The 20,472-nt window shown below is 42.6% G+C and overlaps 1 protein-coding gene and 2 long non-coding RNA genes across 31 annotated transcripts in view; 1 reads left to right on the plus strand and 2 right to left on the minus strand.

Moving 5' to 3' along the window:
• Positions 1-654: 654 nt before the first annotated feature.
• On the minus strand, positions 655-11,729 carry LOC146767019 (uncharacterized). 3 transcript variants are annotated; one of them, XR_014956430.1, is made up of 7 exons: positions 10,733-11,729; positions 10,512-10,571; positions 10,274-10,334; positions 3,474-3,537; positions 3,124-3,201; positions 2,503-2,580; positions 655-1,954 (listed from the first exon to the last, which is right to left on the minus strand). It is a non-coding gene; the product is annotated as an uncharacterized LOC146767019 (long non-coding RNA). The 3 variants fall into 3 exon arrangements; XR_014956429.1 differs by having other exon boundaries at positions 2,404-2,580; XR_014956428.1 differs by lacking the exon at positions 655-1,954 and having other exon boundaries at positions 1,971-2,580.
• Positions 1,705-8,720, plus strand: LOC146767020 (uncharacterized). The gene is made up of 3 exons (XR_014956431.1): positions 1,705-1,827; positions 2,535-2,588; positions 7,108-8,720. It is a non-coding gene; the product is annotated as an uncharacterized LOC146767020 (long non-coding RNA).
• A 10-nt stretch (positions 11,730-11,739) lies between the features above and the next one.
• The window catches only part of LOC144246586 (uncharacterized), a 527,485-nt gene continuing 518,752 nt past the window's right edge, over positions 11,740-20,472 (minus strand). For 11 of the 27 annotated variants that reach the window (XR_014956422.1, XR_014956420.1, XR_014956418.1 and 8 more), the window contains 11 exons: positions 15,683-15,996; positions 15,559-15,602; positions 14,962-15,025; positions 14,586-14,882; positions 14,433-14,513; positions 13,566-14,352; positions 13,165-13,478; positions 12,324-13,084; positions 12,071-12,236; positions 11,915-11,987; positions 11,740-11,837 (listed from right to left, as the gene is read on the minus strand). Coding sequence is in view for 16 of the 27 variants with exons in the window: in XM_085583999.1 (XP_085440125.1) it covers positions 15,744-15,996; positions 16,084-16,125; positions 16,204-16,266; positions 16,729-16,832; positions 16,910-16,979; positions 17,065-17,228; positions 20,364-20,413 (746 nt within the window). In the remaining 11 variants the exon portion in view is untranslated. Of the gene's footprint in view, positions 11,838-11,914; positions 11,988-12,070; positions 12,237-12,323; positions 13,085-13,164; positions 13,479-13,565; positions 14,371-14,432; positions 14,514-14,585; positions 14,883-14,961; positions 15,026-15,558; positions 15,603-15,682; positions 15,997-16,083; positions 16,126-16,203; positions 16,267-16,728; positions 16,833-16,909; positions 16,984-17,064; positions 17,229-18,277; positions 19,899-20,363; positions 20,414-20,472 lie in introns of those variants that run through there. The other 16 variants (XM_085583994.1, XM_085583991.1, XM_085584001.1 and 13 more) reach the window with 15 other exon arrangements.

Here is a 20,472-nt window from a genome sequence, read left to right on the forward strand (position 1 = left end):
ATTTCCTTAGGGACACGAAGCTCCCCGCGCGCATGTTGTAGTCCAGTTTGTAATTTCAGCGTCTTTCAAGAGAGTTTAAATCGCAATGAGGCGACTCGGTGCCAGCACAGCATTAGCTACGGGACATCGGGAGACTCACCAGACGACATTCTCGGCAGAGCCTCCATTCTCAGCGCTCCAGCTGCAGCGTTCGCATCTCTCACGGACTCCGAGCTCCGTTTCCAGGGCTCCCATCGGGAAAGCGGCGGCCGCTCCCAGATGCAAATGCCCAGGGCACCGCCGATCCCAGCCCCTGCTCCTCTCCCCCCCGGACCCCCCTTCCTCCAGCCTTTACCCCTTTTAGAGCCACGGCCCCGCCCAGGACACAAACGGAGGCTCCCAGGTGCCTCCTGAGGCCCAAATCATTCCAGGGGCATCAGGAAATCAAGAGAAATAAACTTTGTAGCCATGATTTCATGTCTTTTGACTCTTCACATGGATAGTCTTAAGCCGTACTTTGTCATCATTTGGTCAGCTCATGAGGTTTTTTAGTTTTTAAAATTGTGTTTTCTCGAGGCAGAGAAACTGCAACTATCTATCTTTGAGTAGAGGAGCACATACAAAATGTCAGGGTGAAAGATTACTCATACCAGTGTGAAAAAAAACGCTAATCGCTTGGTTTTTAAAATTTTAAAAGTTTAATAATAATAAAATGGCTATAAAAATAATAATATCATTAGAGTACTAAAGCTTAGAGTTAGGACAATTACAAGACAATAAAAAAAGTAAAGAATTACGGACGTCCGGATGTTCTCGGACATTAAGCTACGAAAAGCATGACTTGTGAATAAAGGAATCACCCTTAAACTAATATACTTGTTGCATATTTATATATCCTTTATGGTTATGAATGCATTCTATTTTAAACAAGAAACTCTGTTTGTTGTATGTTAATTGTTTCCTTTAATCCCTTGGTGTCTTCGAGTAAGGCCTGAAGAAATTAGCTTCTTCTGATAAGAAGCCATAAATTCCTCTCCTTTGGAAGATTTAGGTGTTCTTTGAAGTAAGTATCTCATTCCTAAAAAAAAAACTTCCCCACCTACATAGTCTCTATTTTAACATTATGTTAGAACCTAAAACTGTATTTAACACACTACTTAAGCGAATGAACACAGCCTAACTTTCTAACATTACACTTATAATATTCATTATAGCCTTTGAGAAAAGCCAATCATAAAATATGCATTTTTCACACCAGCAAGGACAAGGAGGTATTGAAGGAGACTGTTGAAGGAGAGGTAAAGTCTTAAATGCTAAAACTGAAGACAGAGCATCACTAAGTCAAATAAAAGATTTGTCTATTTGCTTTTAAACTGATACAAAGCAAGACAAAGTAAATTATTATAACTACTTCAAATCTAGTTGAAAATGTGCTGAGGTGTGCATTAAGACAAAGGTGGAAGTTTACAAGTTACAAATGCTTAAGACACTTCTTGCTAGGGATAGATAGCATTGCATCCATTCCTGAAAGATTTGCATCTCAAAAAGATATGGCATATGAATTCTTAAATTAGACCAACAATGACATGCACCCAAAAAAGAAAAACATTCTCTCTTCTCCCTTTCTTTTCTGCTTTCTTGTCATAGAGTGTGACTAAGGAGAAACGAAAAGAATCCATGAGTGACAGAGCTGATTCCAATCAATCCTCCCCGATGGAGTGATCAAAGGCCAACTGTAGTGGACCAAACAGGGCTTTCCCCTTGGAAGTGTATTCCATCCCGTCGAGATCAGCACAAACACAAGGGATGAAACCGACTTCCCACGGCTGCCATCCAAGCTATGACACTGTAACTCAGTACCACCTGCACATTTTTTTGCTTGAATCCTTAAAGTAATGATTCTCTCCATCTCCATCCCTTAAAATCCAATTCTGTCAGCTTTTCAGTGTTCAAAAATGAACTAGTTAAGATAGCACTGAGGAAAGAAAGAACACAATAAGCATATTTTATTGTGTAAGTAAGTAGATTTGAGATGGAATTACTAAAAGGTAAGCATACATGGACCCCCCCCCCCCACACACAGTTGTCTTTTTGCAGTTGCACTTAAGGATTGTACTTCAAATATGGTTACACAGATATCTTCCCCCCCTCCACATTGACTGCCTCTTAATATTAGAACCGAATCTGCCACAAAATTACATGAAATAGTGAGAAACATACTTGAGAATGACTGTTGTTTACAAAACAGGTAATTTATAGTATACAATTACTGATAAGGTAGAACAAGAGTTCAAAAACTGGACTGCTTTACAAAGCACTTCTTCAAACATCAATTTTGGATTATTGCTGGAAGGTACTAAATGGTCTGTTATAGACTAATTTACAGACATTCATAGAATAGTGAAAAACGCATGCTTTAGAAACCTGGGACATTTCATGCCTTTGTGCTAGCAGAATATGAAGTGATTGGCATTTTTCAATGTAGGTTACCAGCATTTAGAGTTTTTATTCTGGTGTACTAACTGATTCTACGTATTTTTTCTCTTTTTTTTCAGGTGATTTTTCATCTTCAGGTTTAGTCCATGGAGGGCTGTGAAACTTCTGTAAAGGTAAAAACATGGTGTATAGAATACATATATACATAAACAGAAATAAAAAAGTCAGTTAAAATTCCATGGCAATGGAATTGTCCCTAGAAAAGGGTCCTGATCTCTAAGAAAGCATCATTAACAACCTTCACAGTGCAAAACCATACAAGTCTGATGCTACATACAGCTTCATATCACTGCATATTTTATGTATATATGTATGAAAACAACCACATAGGTATTTAATATTTAATTATTTTGGATAACTCTCCTTACTCCTGCTTCCAGGGCTATACACATCACACTGTCAAATTAAGTAATTTGACTACTAATTCATTTGACTACCAGCTTTCCAAATATTTCATAGTTTGCAAGTTGTTACCAGCCAGAAATCATTTTGAACAGGTCAATTGCAATCAGACACAGACAAAGTCTGAATTAAGTAGTCTTCTCTTTTGAGACAGAACTTGGTGAAGAATGTGTAAGTATACTTTAAGTAACCGAATCTCATGAGACTTTTTAGTAAAACCCCACAAATTACTCTGGAAGAGAATACCTGAAAGCTTGTCTCTGTTTCTGCTGCTTCCAAACGAGATGTTGAATCATTACGATTCCCCAGACATGTCTTGGCAACCTGTCAATAGAAATGTCAGAGATAACTACTTCATATTTTTTCCAAAAATATTCCGTTAAAAAAAAAAAAAAAACCACCAAAAAAAAACAAAATACCAAAAAAACCCCAACAACAACAGCAAAAAACCAACCCAATTTGGGTCTTCTTTTAAGCCTACTTAATGAAATGGAACTAAGTTTTCATAGCTAAACTTATCCCAGACTCCCATCATCCCTCTAACAGTCTTCAACAATACAGTCTTGTGACAGCGAGTTTAACAACTTCATACTTACCCAGCTTTTTTTCTTCGTGTTTAAATCTCATCACCAATAGTGAAGTTTACTTCTACAGGTGGTCCTAGGGAACAGAAAATTAATTACAAGTGCCTTTTATGGGTGAGGAAATAGTAACAAACAGTAGAAAATCAGCATTAGTTAGAACTTCTCTATTACTATTCTCTTGGCTATACTCTGGATCTCTTAGGTATAATAATCCCTGAATAGGAATATAAAGTCACTGAATGGAGAAGTCAGGTGACTCTCAAGGCAGAAAATCTTGCTGCATTACTTCCTGTCATTTTATTCAAGAAATAATGTCATATTCTTTGCCAATATGTTTTTTAATATCTGGGAAAGCAGAGTTGCACAGCATAAATAAAATTAATTACAAAGTGGATTTTTGAACTAAGGAGATCTTCAGGTATGAAACCAGAGATTTGCTCAACACTGGAAATTCTACTGTATTTAAATCCAAGTCCCTTCAGGAGTAGGATTAAGGATGCAATAAGAAAAGGAACTGAAAGATTAAATGCAGTCAAATATTCATAATACTTGGTCATTGCTCTAAAATGAGTTCACATTGGAATTTCTCTACTTGTTTTGCTATTAAAAGTGACACATTTAAATGGAGTGAAAACTACAAGGTTTTTTTAAAGTTTTGAGTCAGCAAGACTCTTTCCAGTGTAACAGTGGGAGGGGTTTAGTCATGTTTAAGCTACTGAAGGCAGCCTCTGAGATGATGCAGATGGATTTGATGTGGGGAACTCTTTCTCATATTTTCCCACTCTAGACAGTAGAAATAAAAATTGGATTCATGTAGGGAATAATCAAGGCAGTATTGATTAAAATAAAGTCTATTGATAAAGCACCTACTCCTTTTATGACAAAAAATCAAACATCAAACAAACACGTGGTTTATGTCTTAGATAAAGACTAAAAAGTCAGATGACAGGGTAGCAATTTTTCGTAGTCTTGAAATACTTCAAAACCTTATACGTGTGGTCCTGTCAAAACTTCCATTTAAATTATTTACTCTTAATCTAGATTAAAAAAAAATATTCCAAGCTGAATTATCCTCAGAAAAAATGAAGATTTAGGTGACTTCTAGGTGTGTGGCTTGAGGACAAAAGATACTCTAGGTCCAACAATCAATAGTATTGCAAAATGTGTAATAAAGAGGATAGAAATAATGCTAATTAAATATGATAATTTACATAGCCAGAATTTTCTCTGACTGTACCTACTAGAACATGAAATCAGGTGACCTATTTCACCAACATCATTTATAGGAGATAGGAAGCAAAAACTATTAATTGCATTAGTAAAGCTAAAGGTCAACTTCTTAAGACATATGCAAAGGAAAAAGAAAAAAACAACCCCGGTCTGCTTTAGAGAAAATAAAAGTGAACAATAAAACAATGCTGTATGAGTGAGTAGTCTTGCAGTGTCTTCATAGGCCAGACAACAAAGGCTATCTTGATAGGAAAAGAGCAATAAAGATTAAGTCTGTACTATTTCACATTTGTTCACTCAGAGATCTTCTCCTTTTAGTAGCACACCATATGGATCACTGTTGGAGAAAGACAGGGACTTTTTCCTAAGGATGTCTTTATGATGTTAAAGCATAACATATTCATTATTGACTCCTTATCACTGTGAAACATTGTATATCATTACCAAATAAATTACAGCTTGAAAACAACAACAGTTCAATAGCCAGGACTGTAACCAGCTCCTGTGGACGAGGTACAAACACACACACACACAGAGGGCTGGGTTTAACAGAACACAAACTGAATCCCACACACATATGACCTCAGGCATATATATATAAATACATACATATACATACACCCCCACCTGTGTGTATTTATGTGTTTTTATATGTCTATATCTACATGCATATATAAACACATAAATATGCAAACACGCATAACACATATATCTTTGTGTCCCTCAGCTAAAGATCAGTGACAGAATATAAACTCAATGAACTAGAATACCTTCCACACCCTTAGGTGACAAAGGAAGCAAAATATTAAACTTCGGTTATTGTTGTTAGTTCCCTCTATGCCAAATAGTGGATTGTTTTGTATGTTTGTCCGTCAGATTTCCTCCCATGAGAGGTACAATCATTACCAATGGACAGAATGAGAGCTCGACATGGCAGAAACTATCAAAAAGCAAAAACTATTTGCTGTGTTGCTTTCCTCAGCTTAGCATGCAGCCCGATTAACAAATTGTCTGTGTGTGAAATTATGGCTATAAAATCTGCATATTGATTGGTCACGTACACAAAATTTGGGAAGTTATGGTATTCAATTGTCCTAGTAAACAGCACTGCAAAGCTGGAGAGCTTCACAGCTGGATGTATAAATGACAAAGGTGGATAAACAAAGGGTGCATCTTTATTACTGTGAGAACCCCGGCCTTGCTCTGGGGTCTCATGTGGTGGTGAAATTCCTCCTCCCACCCGTGCTTCCAAAGAAAAACTCCGCAGGCTTTAGCTGTTCGGTCTCAAGGCAGTTTATCGCTAGTTATCTAACAGATTATGTTCTTGGACTGCGGCTCTTTGATCAGCGGCCTGGGTAGAGGCACACACACCCCCTGACATCCTCTCGATCTGCTGCCTTCTTCATCTACCTCTCCGCCCAGGGCTGCTGCTATCTTTTATAAGATATATTACGTATAACACGTTTATAATTATTCCCCAATACCTACTACCTACGTTGCCAAGTGTTTTTCTACTCTAAACCAATCTGTGAGTGCCAACATCACCAAGAACATGGAGGTAAGGAAAAAGAAGGAGGAAGAACAGGATCAGCCCACTTTCCTCCATCTTAGAACTTCTGACCCCCATGTACATGCGTTAAAACCCCCCTGTACAATACTAAAAAAATTTCCCCTCTACTTTGTAACTACTTTTACTATACTATCTAACCTTTTGTGATTGCTTGTTCCACCTCCAAAGTTGGCAATTCATTCCATGGCTCAAACTCAAAATCACAGCTGTTTTTCAGCTGTCTGCCAGGGTCTAGAATGCCTCTGACCAAGGCCTGGAACCTCTAAAAATGTCTGAGAGACATTTTGAGTTCCCACATATTAGAAAAATTTTAACACGCCAGTCAGAACTCAGCATGTCCAGTGGCTATTGAATCATGCAACTTTACCTGCGAACAGCTGAACCATGTAAATATAAGTATTTTCTACGGCATCAACTCAGCAAATCAGAACTGGCTTTATGGTCAAAAAAACCATAACAATTTAAGGTCAAATAATCAATTCACAAGTGAACAGGAAATCAAGTTTAAATAAGTGGTATTATAACAGTTTTTGCAGTTAGAAAATCATTCTGCTGCTCCTAAAGAGCATCATCCAGATTTAGTTGACCAGACATTGGAGTTTCAGTGTTCCTGTGCATCACTGCTCCTCTTGGCTTCATAGGGCACAAAAAGCAGATAGGGAGGTTGTTTGTAAAGCACGATGGGGGAGAAAGTACTGGGTTAATTCTGAAGAAAAGAAACCAGATACAGGAGAAAAGAATGGTGCGGTAAGATCAACTGACAAACTAGTTATCTTAGTTGTCAGGTTAGGTTCACAGTTTACTCAAAGACACGTCTTATCAGATTTGCTCATGAATTTGTTACAGATCTGTACTGGGAGCTGCTTTAATCACTGTTTAGAAGAAAGATACAGAACAAGAAGTATGTGAAATGTGCATATACCTTCTCAGAAGACACCTCTGCAGTTTTTCATACGCTTTTCCTGTTTTAGATCAGTGTGCTAAGGGGATGGTTAAACTCAGATGATGTAACTTCTTATGACCTTCCTCTTCCTAGTCCTCATTTACAGAATCAAATTTCCTTTAAGGATTTTATTGGCTTGAAATTTCGTTATAAAAATGGTTATTTTTTTCTCTTATTACACCCTTTGGAAAACAATTGGAGAGTGCAATTTGATCAAAGCTCTGAAACAGATTTAAGAAAATAAAGCAAAATGCTGTAGTTGCTTAGAAACGTATACAATTTTGGCTCCAATACAGAATACCCTTTGTCGTTGAATGATTAATGAACATAGAGTGTTTTTTTATTGCAGGAAATTAAGGCAGTAAATAAAAAGCACTACCACTTCTATTTATCAGAGAAGATTCTGTAAGGACAAAGCAAAAAATCTAATAAGAGAACAAAGAATAATTTTATAAGTTCTTTGATGTTGTAGCAATACCAAGCAGGTAGTTAAAAATGAGATGTTATATGCATAAGAATTCTCTGACACGAAAAGGCAATTAAGTAAATTATGGTGTAAAAGCCATAATCCCAAAAGCTTTTGGGAAGACAGAAAAGGGAAGGAATACAGGGGGAAAAGCTCTGCAGAACTCTGGTTCTGCACAGAGACTTTCAGGAGTCAGACATAAGAAAGCATCTCCGGATAAGGCTAAGAAAAAGTAGTACTGACAAGATGCCTCTAATAAAGTACAAATAATAAAAAGAATGGAAACTTTTACAATACCGAAGGTAATTTGGAGGGGGGGTTTTGATGAATTTCAGATGCTGTATCACAGGATATTCTACCTACTTCTGGCTATTGCTGGTCCTATGCCAAATTTCATTACAGATAAATATCAGCAGCGTCTAATTTCCAGATTTGCTACTCTGTATCCCATTTGCCAATAACTTTTCATTTTTTGTATTTCAGTATTTGTTCTAATGTAAATGACACTAATTACTCTGAACAGGCATAAGCCCCATAAATACAAAATTGCAGAAAGATCACAAATTTAAGATAGAGATGCTTAGCCATACAGACTTAAAAATACCAGTTGGAACCAGCAACTAACCATTTTGCTTTATTTTTTGCCTCAGTATCTATAAGGTTGCATGTTCTTCTCTAGTTAGTCTTCACTACCTTAATTCTTTCTAAATAGAAATCACATTTTATTTATCAAAGACACAATAAGAGGACCTTTGTGAAGTTCTGAGAAAGGATTACTGAAATAATAGGTTTCTAAGCAATGCAGTTTCTAGTACATCTTCACAAATATTACTTTGAAATGCTGCATTACAACCTTAACCATCCAGCCTTAATCTTCCTTCATTTGAATGCAAGAAGCTGTAAAAACTTCAGAAAAAATGACACAGTCAAGTAATGAAAAAAACAATTAAAACTCTTCCTAAGTGTTGCATTTTCTCCAAGTGATAGTGTTCACAGGTACAAATGGCAGCTTTGACTTACCAAAGAATTAGGATCCTTTGGGTATAAATTCCTTCCGGTACTTTCAGAATTTAAAGTGGTATTTCTAATGCCACTATATGTAGGCTAATTGTAGAAAGAAGATTTTTATTTCAGTTCTCAAAGCTAATAATTTGAATTCCTTGTGCCTTTCGTCTCTCTAGGTTAATGTGAGATGATGATGATGAAGAAAAGGTTGCTAACCAATGTCATCACCTGCACTATTTTTATGGCCTGTTAAGATGGACAGGGTGTCTGTCTGCTGATGGACTAAACAGTTAAAAATACAAGCTGTTAGAAGGACAAAAAACAACCACCTAAATAAGTAAACCACCATCTCAATAACTAAAACCTTGATTTTATGGAAAGGTGAATCTTTTAGGTGTCTTTGATTGCAATACTTGATGCAGAAATTAAATACTGGTTTGACTTTTGAAATATATTACCAGTTATTTTCTTTCCCTTTCTCTTTTAATGTATTCACTTCTGTATAAAAGAGCTGTTTAAAATGTTTGATACAAGTATTTAGCCTAAGAGGAAGAAAAAGAGGAGAGAGTGAGGAGGAGAGCGTAAGAGGAAGAAAAAGAGGAGAGAGTGAGGAGGAGAGCATAAGAGGAAGAGTAAGAGGAGAGAGGGAGGAGGAGAGCGTAAGAGGAAGAAAAAGAGGAGAGAGTGAGAAGAAAGAGGAGAGAGTGAGAAGAAAGAGGAGAGAGTGAGAAGAAAAACTGAGAAGAAAAGGAAGAGGAGAGAGTGAGAAGAAGAAAGACTGAGAAGAAAAGGAAGAGGAGAGAGTAAGAAGAAAACAAAGCAAGAAAAATAAGAGTCAGAGATAAAAAGAAAAACCAAAAAAGTCAGATTAGAAAGAGAAAGGCAGAGAAAGAGGAAAGAAAGGTGGGGTAAAGAGAAAAAGAGTGAAAGACAATCAGAAAAGGAAGCACTTGAAATGAAAGAGAAAAGCAAATAGAGAGACAAGAAAAAGAAGAAATAGAGCTGAAAACCTACAGGAAAACAAATGGAGAGACTGAACACAAGGTAGGGTTCAAGAGAGAAAGAAATAGAGAGTTAGACAAAAAAGTTAAAGTTGGACAGAAAAGGAAAAAGGGTCAGAGACAAAGACAATGATAGCAAGTGTTAGAAAGACAAAGGCTGACAAAGAGAAAAAAAAGAAGAAAACATAGTGAAACCTAGATTGAAAGAGACAAAGAGACATGGGGAAATACATGTAGAGGAATGGAAGAAAATAGACAGGGTGAGAAGGAAATAGGGTTAGAGAAACATAGAGATGTCTTAGAAATGGAAACAAAGGAAAACACAGCCAGAGACAAAGAGTTACACATGGAAGGATAAAGTGAGGAATAGACTAAAGAGGAAAGTAAGAGGCAAAGGGAGAAAAAGGGTGAGAATGATACGACTCAACCACACCAAAGAAAGACAGGAGATGAATGGTGGGCAGGACAGAGGGTAAGAGGCATCATTATTAGGGCTGATTAATCTTTATTCCCTTAATTTAAACTTCAGCAATACACAGGGAAACAATGCATACAAATGCAAGTACAGAGACAAATACAACAAAGAATACATCATACCTAGGCACACAAGTACAAGTCCAATTTACATATAGCAAAATACATCAAAAGACAGGAACAACTGCAAAGACAGAACAATATAATGTATTACAAGGAAAATACATATTGACACAATATAACCGTGTCTCCATTTCAGAAAAGTCCACAACGCTTTTATTGTTATGACGCACCCGGAACAAAAACGGCGCAAAACGCTCCGCCGACGTGCACGCCCCCTTCGCGTTACGCACAAACTCACATTCACGGCAACTCGCTCCGGAGACTCCCAAAAAATCCTCCTGCCTGATGAAAACCCCCCCTGAAAGGCAAAGGCCATACACACAAGGTTGGAACTGCTCCACACACACACACACACACACACACAGCTGCAGACACAAGCACACACAAACTCTCACAGACAGACACAGACAGTCACACTCTCACACATTCTTCTGCTGACACGCTGGCTGCCACCCTTACGTGAAACGCTGCACTGAAGAATATGCTTAAACGCTTCTTCTGACCGCAGGACCTCCATGTCAAATGGTAGATTCCAGGAAATTCTGTAGGGACCCGGGGACCTACGAGACAAGGGGAGGCGGTCAGTGACTGACTATCTGAGAGCTAGGAGCTATACCAACTCTGGGCCCATCAGGGTTGTACCCCAAACCCCGTAGAGAACAGATGAACGGCAAAGCTTTATAACTGCTCTACCTGAGCGTGACTACGTGCCCGGGCAAGGCAGCTCCAATCACAATTGCCACAACAGAGGTGCATACAACATAAGCCATCGTAGGTACATACAGTATAAGCACAAACAACATAAGGCAACGTAGGTACATACAGTATAAGCACAAACAATATAAGACAACATAGGTAGGCGCAACATACACACATACAATAGAAGCCGACACAGGTAGGTGCAACATAAGTGCATACAATGTAAGCCGACAGAGATACAAGATACAAGAAAACCCGCCCCCAGGACTGGGACTCTCTGCCACTGATTGGAGTTGTCAGCATCTGAAAGGAAGTTAGGACTAGTGTCAAACGGCTGCAAGACAACTTAGCATCACCAAACATGTTATGTCAATCTCCCCATACAATCTAGAGCCCAACTACACCCTGCAAATGACAAATTTCAAGTCCCCAGGACTTGTGCTATTACAGGCTATGCAGCAGGGCAGAGCAGTTGTGGGACAAATACGTGCAGACACCCATGACACAGGACAGGGAGAGAGAGCTTTTGAGGAGAAGAAAGGACCGAGAGACCCAAAGAACAGAGTGCACCAGAGACAAGTGACAGGACACACACCAGAACTGCTCTGCCCTGAGCACCTCAGCACTGTGATCAAAACAGACACTTTCCCTTTAGCTGATCTAAGGGGACACTTCTTGCACATCCCTGCCCCCAAACCTGATCCTAAAGGCCCTCCCAGCACCCCGCTTTCACCCCCTCTGTGGGCCTTAGCCCTCCACTTATCTCTCTGGCATCTGGGGATGAGAATCCACGTCGCCTGGCAATGGAGGCTGCCTCGCCTGCGGGGAATGTCCTATGGTCACTGGGCTGTGGTCCCGTGCTCAGCTACAATCGAGAACACCAAACATCACTGCATGATCTTAGCTGCACAATGGACAAAACCCAGCAATCCTGCTACTCACCATTCTCCTGAGAACGCTCGGGCCGCACACTTTGGCCAGGCTCAGAGGCTGCCACCATCATCGCAGGGTCTGCCTGGGTTAAGAAGAGACAAAGAGACTAGGCATTGCTGAAACACGAGTGGACCTTGGCTCCCCCTCCCTACCTCGGCGACTCACCGCAACTCCTCAGCATTGCCAAAGGCAACTCTGATGCAATCTTGAAATACAAAATTTCAAGGCTTCATCACAGAGTCCTGCAATACTTCCTGAGAGCTCACAAGCACAGGAAATCCAGGCCATCAGCTGTTGGTGACAGGGGATTGGCATACTCTGAGTGGATTCCCTAAAGCACACAAACAACAATGGATGCTTACAATTGCACCAAAACCTGAAACCTGAGCAAGAACAACTGCTTCTGTCCACTGCTCACCTGGCACACAGGGCCTTGACTGCTGCTACCTGCCTGGACCTCCTAAAAATAAAGGCAAAGAACACTGCTGTAACACAGTCACCCTTTAGGCTTCCCCTGCAAATGCAAACAATGACTGACCTGATCATAGCAACACCCTCACCCCAGGACTGGGGCTCTCTGCCACTGACCTGAACTGTCTGTATCTGAAAGGAAGTTAGGACTAGTGTCAAACTGCTGCAGGACAACTTAACAGCACCAAACATGTTATGTCAATCTCCCCATACAATCTAGAGCCCAACTACACCCTGCAAATGACAAATTTCAAGTCCCCAGGACTTGTGCTATTACAGGCTATGCAGCAGGGCAGAGCAGTTGTGGGACAAATACGTGCAGACACCCGTGACACAGGATAGGCAGAGAGAGCTTTTGAGGAGAAGAAAGGACCGAGAGACCCAAAGAACACAGAGTGCACCAGAGACAAGTGACAGGACACACACCAGAACTGCTCTGCCCTGAGCACCTCAGCACTTTGATCAAAACAGACACTTTCCCTTTAGCTGGCCTTAGGAGACACTTCTTGGACATCCCCATCTCCAAAACTGACTCAAAAACCCCTCCTGGGGAGTCCCAACCTGGCACCTCTCTTCCATCCCCTCTGTGGGTTGTAGGTCTCCACTTATCTTGCACATATCTGGGGATGCAAATCCCCATCAGGGGCAGAACGAGGCCTCGTGCCTGTCTGGGAAGTTCCAGTTGTCACCAGGCTGTTATTTCTTGCTCTGCCAAGAGAAAGAAAACCAAACGTCAGTGCACCACCTTAACAGCACATGGGCCAGAACCTGACAATTCTGCTACTCACCGTCTCCCAAGAAGTCTTGGGCCACACACCTCAGGCGCGCTTGGATTCTGACACCGTCATCTCAAGGCACACCTAGGTTAAGGGCAGACAAGGTGACATGGCATTGCTGCAACTTGAGGGTACCCTCGCTCCTCTTCCCTGCCTCACCACAACTCCTTGCCCATTCCTGTGGGTTACCAGGAGGGGACCTTGAAATGCAAAATTGGAAGGCTCTGTCACAGGGTCCTGTAATGCTTCTGGCAAGACCACACGTGCATGAAACCCGGTCCATCAGCCAGTTGGAGACAGAGGTATGAGTACACTGAGTGGATTCCCTAAAGCACACAAACAACAGTGGATGCTTACAGTTCCACCAAAAACTAAAACCTGAGCAAAAACAACTGCTTTGGTCCACTGCTCACCTGGCACACTTGGCCTTGACTGCTGCTATCTGCCTGGACCACCTAAAAATAAAGGCAAAGAACACTGCTGTAACACGGTCACCATTTAGGCTGCTCCTGCAAGTGCAAACAATGACTGACCTGATCATGGGAAAACCCTCCTCCAGAACTGGGGCTCTCTGCCACAGATTCGAACTGTCTTCATGTGAAAGGAAGTTAGGACTAGTGTCAAACTGCTGCAGGACAACTTAGCATCACCAAACATGTTATGTCAATCTCCCCATACAATCTAGAGCCCAACTACACCCTGCAAATGACAAATTTCAAGTCCCCAGGACTTGTGTTATTACAGGCTATGCAGCAGGGCAGAGCAGCTGTGGGACAAATACGTGCAGACACCTGTGACACAGGACAGGATGTGACAAACCAGGGGACAGGACAGGGAGAGAGAGCTCTTGATGAGAAGAATATCTGCAAGGACCGAGAGACCCAAACAACACAGAGTGCACCAGAGACATGTGACAGGACACTCATCGGAACTGCTCTGCCCTGCATGCCTCAGTACTAAGGTCAAAACAGACACTTTTCGCCTTTAGATGGTCTAAGGAGACACTTCTTGGACGTCCCCAATTCCAAACTGACTGAAAAACCCCTCCTGGGGAGTCCCAACCTGGCACCTCGCTTATCACGCCCCTCTGTGGGTCATAACCCTCCACTTATCTTGCACATATCTGGGGATGCAAATCCCTGTTGGGTGCAGAAGAACGCCATCTCCCTGTCTGGTAAGTTCCAGCTGTCACCTCTTGGTCTGCCAAGGGAAAGAAAACTAAACATCAGTGCACAATCTGAACAGCACATCGGCCAAAACCTGGTAAATCTGCTACTCACCATCCTCCTCAGAATGCCCGGGTTCTTGGCCCTCACACTTTGGGCGTGCTTGGATTCTGACACCGTCATCGCAGGGGACACCTAGGTTAAGTGGAGACAAGGCAACATGGCATTGCTGAAACACGAGTGGAATCTCATTCCCCCCCGACTCACCGCAACACTTTGGCCATTCCCTCAGGGCTACCAGGATGGGACCTTGACATGCAGGATTGGAAGGCTCCATCACAGGGTCCTGTAATGCTTCCAGCGAGATCACAAGGGCATGAAACCTGGTCCATCAGCCAGTTGGTAACGGAGGTATGCGCACTCAGAGTTGATTCCCAAAAGCACAAAATCAAGAATAAATGCTTAGAATTGCACCAAAAATTGAGACCTGAGCAAAACCAACTGTTCCTGTCCACTGCTCACCTTGGACACTCGGCCTTGACTGCTGCTATCTGTCTGGACCTCCTAAAAAATAAAGGCAAAGAACACTGCTGTAACACAGTCACCCTTTAGGCTGCCCCTGCAAATGCAAACAATGACTGACCTGATCATGGCAACACCCTCACCCAGGACTGGGGCTCTCTGCCACTGATTGGAGTTGTCAGCATCTTGAAAGGAAGTTAGGACTAGTGTCAAATGGCTGCAGGACAACTTAGCATCACCAAACATATTAAGGCAATCCCCTAATACAATCTAGAGCCCAACTACACCCTGCAAATGACAAATTTCAAGTCCCCAGGACTTGTGCTATTACAGGCTATGCAGCAGGGCAGAGCAGTTGTGGGACAAATATGTGCAGACACCCGTGACACAGGACAGGGAGAGAGAGCTTTTGAGGAGAAGAAAGAGCTGAGAGACCCAAACAACACAGAGTGCACCAGAGACAAGTGACAGGACACACACCAGAACTGCTCTGCCCTGAGCACCTCAGCACTGTGATCAAAACAGACACTTTCCCTTTAGGTGGCCTTAGGAGACACTTCTTGGACATCCCCATCTCCAAAACTGACTCAAAAACCCCTCCTGGGGAGTCCCAACCTGGCACCTCTCTTCCATCCCCTCTGTGGGTTGTAGGTCTCCACTTATCTTGCACATATCTGGGGATGCAAATCCCCATCAGGGGCAGAACGAGGCCTCGTGCCTGTCTGGGAAGTTCCAGTTGTCACCAGGCTGTTATTTCTTGCTCTGCCAAGAGAAAGAAAACCAAATGTCAGTGCACTACCTTAACAGCACATGGGCCAGAACCTGACAATTCTGCTACTCACCGTCTCCCAAGAAGTCTTGGGCCACACACCTCAGGCGCGCTTGGATTCTGACACCGTCATCTCAAGGCACACCTAGGTTAAGGGCAGACAAGGTGACATGGCATTGCTGCAACTTGAGGGTACCCTCGCTCCTCTTCCCTGCCTCACCACAACTCCTTGCCCATTCCTGTGGGTTACCAGGAGGGGACCTTGAAATGCAAAATTGGAAGGCTCTGTCACAGGGTCCTGTAATGCTTCTGGCAAGACCACACGTGCATGAAACCCGGTCCATCAGCCAGTTGGAGACAGAGGTATGAGTACACTGAGTGGATTCCCTAAAGCACACAAACAACAGTGGATGCTTACAGTTCCACCAAAAACTAAAACCTGAGCAAAAACAACTGCTTTGGTCCACTGCTCACCTGGCACACTTGGCCTTGACTGCTGCTATCTGCCTGGACCACCTAAAAATAAAGGCAAAGAACACTGCTGTAACACGGTCACCCTTTAGGCTGCCCCTGCAAATGCAAACAATGACTGACCTGATCATGGCAACACCCTCACTCAGGACTGGGGGCTCTCTGCCACTGATTGGAGTTGTCAGCATCTGAAAGGAAGTTAGGACTAGTATCAAATGGCTGCAGGACAACTTAGCATCACCAAACATGTTATGTCAATCTCCCCATACAATCTAGAGCCCAACTACACCCTGCAAATGACAAATTTCAAGTCCCCAGGACTTGTGCTATTACAGGCTATGCAGCAGGGCAGAGCAGTTGTGGGACAAATACGTGCAGACACCCGTGACACAGGACAGGCAGAGAGAGCTTTTGAGGAGAAGAAAGAGCTGAGAGACCCAAAGAACACAGAGTGCACCAGAGACAAGTGACAGGACACACACCAGAACTGCTCTGCCCTGAGCACCTCAGCACTGTGATCAAAACAGACACTTTCCCTTTAGCTGGCCTAAGGGGACACTTCTTGCACATCCCTGCCCCCAAACCTGATCCTAAAGGCCCTCCCAGCACCCCGCTTTCACCCCCTCTGCGGGCCTTAGCCCTCCACTTATCTCTCTGGCATCTGGGGATGAGAATCCACGTCGCCTGGCAATGGAGGCTGCCTCGCCTGCGGGGAATGTCCTATGGTCACTGGGCTGTGGTCCCGTGCTCAGCTACAATCGAGAACACCAAACATCACTGCACGATCTCAGCCGCACAGCAGCCACAACTCAGCAATTCTGCTGCTCACCATTATTCTCTTGAGAACGCTGGGCTCCTCGGGCCGCACGCTTCGCCCACGCCCTCCTGGCAGGGTCTGCCTGGCTGAAGAGCAGGCGAGGTGAGGTGGCGTTCCCAAAACTCGGTTGGACCCTGGTCCCCCTCACTAGTAGTTCCCCCACTTACAGCAACTCCTCGGCCGCTCCTGAGGCTCCCTGGTGCCACCTCCAAGTGACAAAGATCAAGGCTTCGTCGCAGAGCCGTGTGCCGCTCCCCGAATTCCCAGGAGAGCGAAGGAGCGGCTCTGCGGCCGCTTGCAGGGGGGACTCGCTGGTACACGAGTGGACTGCCTAACGCACACAAACATGAATGGATACTGAGACTTGCAGCAGAGACACTACAGCTGCAGGCACACAAATTCATAAATAATTAAACTAACAAAACCCCAAAATTCTACCAAAATATTAATTTTATTTACCCAGTATCCAAATTGCCAAATAGATTAACAGAGACACCCTGTCCTATCCCCTCAATAACGCCTCTAAAATCTATGCCAAACAAATCCTTAAAACTAAGAAAACCCTGCCTGTATTGAAATAAAAACAAAAAAAAGTCTTGTAAACGTTATAAATTCATTAACCTAACACATCAGAACCATAAAAATATTAAACCTTTATGAACACCAGTACGCACGACCCTCGTTTCAACGTATAAAAGTAAAGCTATCCCTACTACTAACCTAACACAAATATCACAAAATATAGCAGTAAGAAAAGAAAAAAAAATAATCCTCACTATAACTAGAATATAAATTTTTTATTTTAAGCCAAGAAAAATTCATACATTCTAAACAGGAACTTCCTCAAAATCAAGTATTTCAATAAACCCAAAAAACTCTAACATATTTCAAATAACTACAAAAAGGCTAAAAAACATAAAACAATCAAGCAACCCACCACAACTATCTAAAACTATCTACAATAAACCTTCTTTAAAAAAACCCAACAAATACTTCTTACCACCTCAACAATACATCACCAGCGACACCAAACAACTCAAAATACTGTAACTCCCATCCAAAAAATGCTCTATAAACTGAAACACTAAAACTCATCTAAAACACCCACTTACCCTTCAATAACCTCCTCTAACCTACACACAAATCTAAAACCAGTAAGAATTAACTATAAACTATCATACCCTAAAGAACTCCACCATTAAACACTACTGTACCAGACTTCCTATAAATCAAAAACCCCAAAACACACCACTGTTAACATCACCAAAACATTTTTCTCCATTCCTCTAACAACCAAATACAAGCCTCGATTTACTTTCACTTGAAAAACATACAATACACCTAGAACCAACTGCCCCAAAAATAAAAACACAGTCCTACCATCCAGCATAAATTCATCCAAATGAAACTTCAAAAAAATAAAGCTCCAAAACATCTGTAATAATCCAACAACATTAGATGAAAAGTATAACAAAAATATTTTTTAAATCATCCAAATTCTTCTAAAAGACTATTATACCACAAAAAAGAAAAAAAAAAAAAAAGCAAAATCAAAAAGCATCAAAGTCCCACCAATTTCATCAAAAACAGCCAGAATGGCTCCACGAGCCAACAAAAAAAACCCCAACCTATAAGAAAATGCCAAACCACCTCAGAAACAAACAATAAAACACAGCCCCTCTTACCATGGTATTATTTTAGTACTATGATTAAAATACACATTCTATACAAAAATGTCCTCTACCCTTCCATCAATGCCACATAAAGCAAATAAATTAACTGTTATCATACAGGACATCCATATAAAAAAAAATCTCAATCGCCCTAAAACCTTAAAAATAATTACAAATTAACCCCAAAATGAAAACTTTAACAAAAGAAACCCAAAAACAAACAACAGAAACTAAAAATACACCACCATAGAACTAACTACCAGCAAAAACAACCCCACACTACACTCTTTTCACTAACAGTTGTCAGTGAGACACATCACAAAAATGAAACAAAAATAAAAAACAGCCCTAGAGAAACCCACAAAACAAATCACAAAACCCACTAGAAAAAGAAGTCCAACCAACTTACTAAACTTCAAACCATACAACAGACCCTGAAAGCTGCTAAAAATTAAAACCATACCTCTACACTAACTCAAAGAGTAACCAGCATTCTGCTAAGTTAGCTTTAAAAACCAAACTAATAAAGGAGATTAACAAAAACCTAAACCACTAGACAATAAAAAGAGAAGCACCCAGATAAATAACTACCTAAAAAAAATCCACGGTATAAATACACAAGTTCCTAAAAAAAAAACCACTGATAAAAAGCAACCAACAAATAGATCAAACTGAAACAAAAACCCAAATAAATACAGTAAGAACAAAAAAAATTATTCCTAACTCAATAAACCCATAATGCCTCAAACCATCAAAATACAAATACCACCCAGAAATAAACACATCACCAAAAGAGAAATGTAACCACAAACAGTAAGTCCCAAATTACCGGTAACAATAAAACGTCCACAACAATTAAACAAACCAAATGAATAAAACCTCTATAGGAAAATTTGAAAAATGCAATTACCAAGATTAAAAAAAAACCTCACTAATTCACTACAGCACACTACCTCAAGCCCACCAAAACAAACACAATGCACTCGCGCTAATAAAAGCCTCCACAACCGAATTGAAAAACAACCCTCTACATCATACTACGACCCATAAAAACCAGCGTAAACCTTTAGAAACGCATCCTTAAAAAACATAAGAACCGATCAAAAAGAAATCCAACAACAACACTCAATCCAAAAAAAACCTTGTCACGAGCACCCGAAGCAACAACCGTAACAACCAAGAAGCGCCCGGGGCCCTTCTCCTACAGCGACGCCGATCAAAAGCCACCGATCTCAGGAGCTCCTCAGGAGCGCCTCAAAACCAGCGCAGTGAGGGAGGCTGGAAGATGCGGAGCCGCGCTCCCGGCCCCGGGCGCAGCGCGGCTCCGGCAGGAAAGCGGCTCCTCCGGCAGGCAGAGGCGGCGCCGCGCCGGCAGACCCCCGCCCGCAGCCCCCGGCCCGGCGGGGCCGGCACCGCGCCCGGGGGGCCCCGGCGGCGCCCGAGCCCCGCGCCCGGAGCGGACGGAGCGGCGGCACCGGCCGGCACCGGCGCGGCGCCCGCGCCGCCTCCCCCGCCCGCCGGCCCGGCCAAAGCTCCGCTCGGCTCCGCACGGCTCGCACCGGCGCGGCTCCGGCGGGCCCGCGGCAGCCCAGCCGCGCCCAGCTCCCCTTCCGCCCCGGCCAGCCCCGGCACTGCCGGCAGGGCTCCGCGCCGCACCCTTCGCTGCCGGGCCGGGGGCAGAAGAAGCGCCCCGAATGCAGCGGCACAGCCCGATCCCCGCCCTGCCAGCGCTGCCACGGCTGCAGCTCCCTTCCTCTGAAGGCCCGACACTGACGCCACGCTCCGGCGCTCACCTCACCCCAACGACGGCACGGAAATGTAGGCTTCCCTTCAACTGCGTCCCCTAGAAGAGCAGAAAAGAAGCGGCTTGCCTCAAACGATGGCAAAAGGGGGCTTCTTACC

The sequence above is a fragment of the Lonchura striata genome, chromosome 6 (assembly GCF_050655825.1).
Source record: "Lonchura striata isolate lonStrDom1 chromosome 6, ASM5065582v1, whole genome shotgun sequence".
NCBI lineage: Eukaryota > Metazoa > Chordata > Aves > Passeriformes > Estrildidae > Lonchura > Lonchura striata.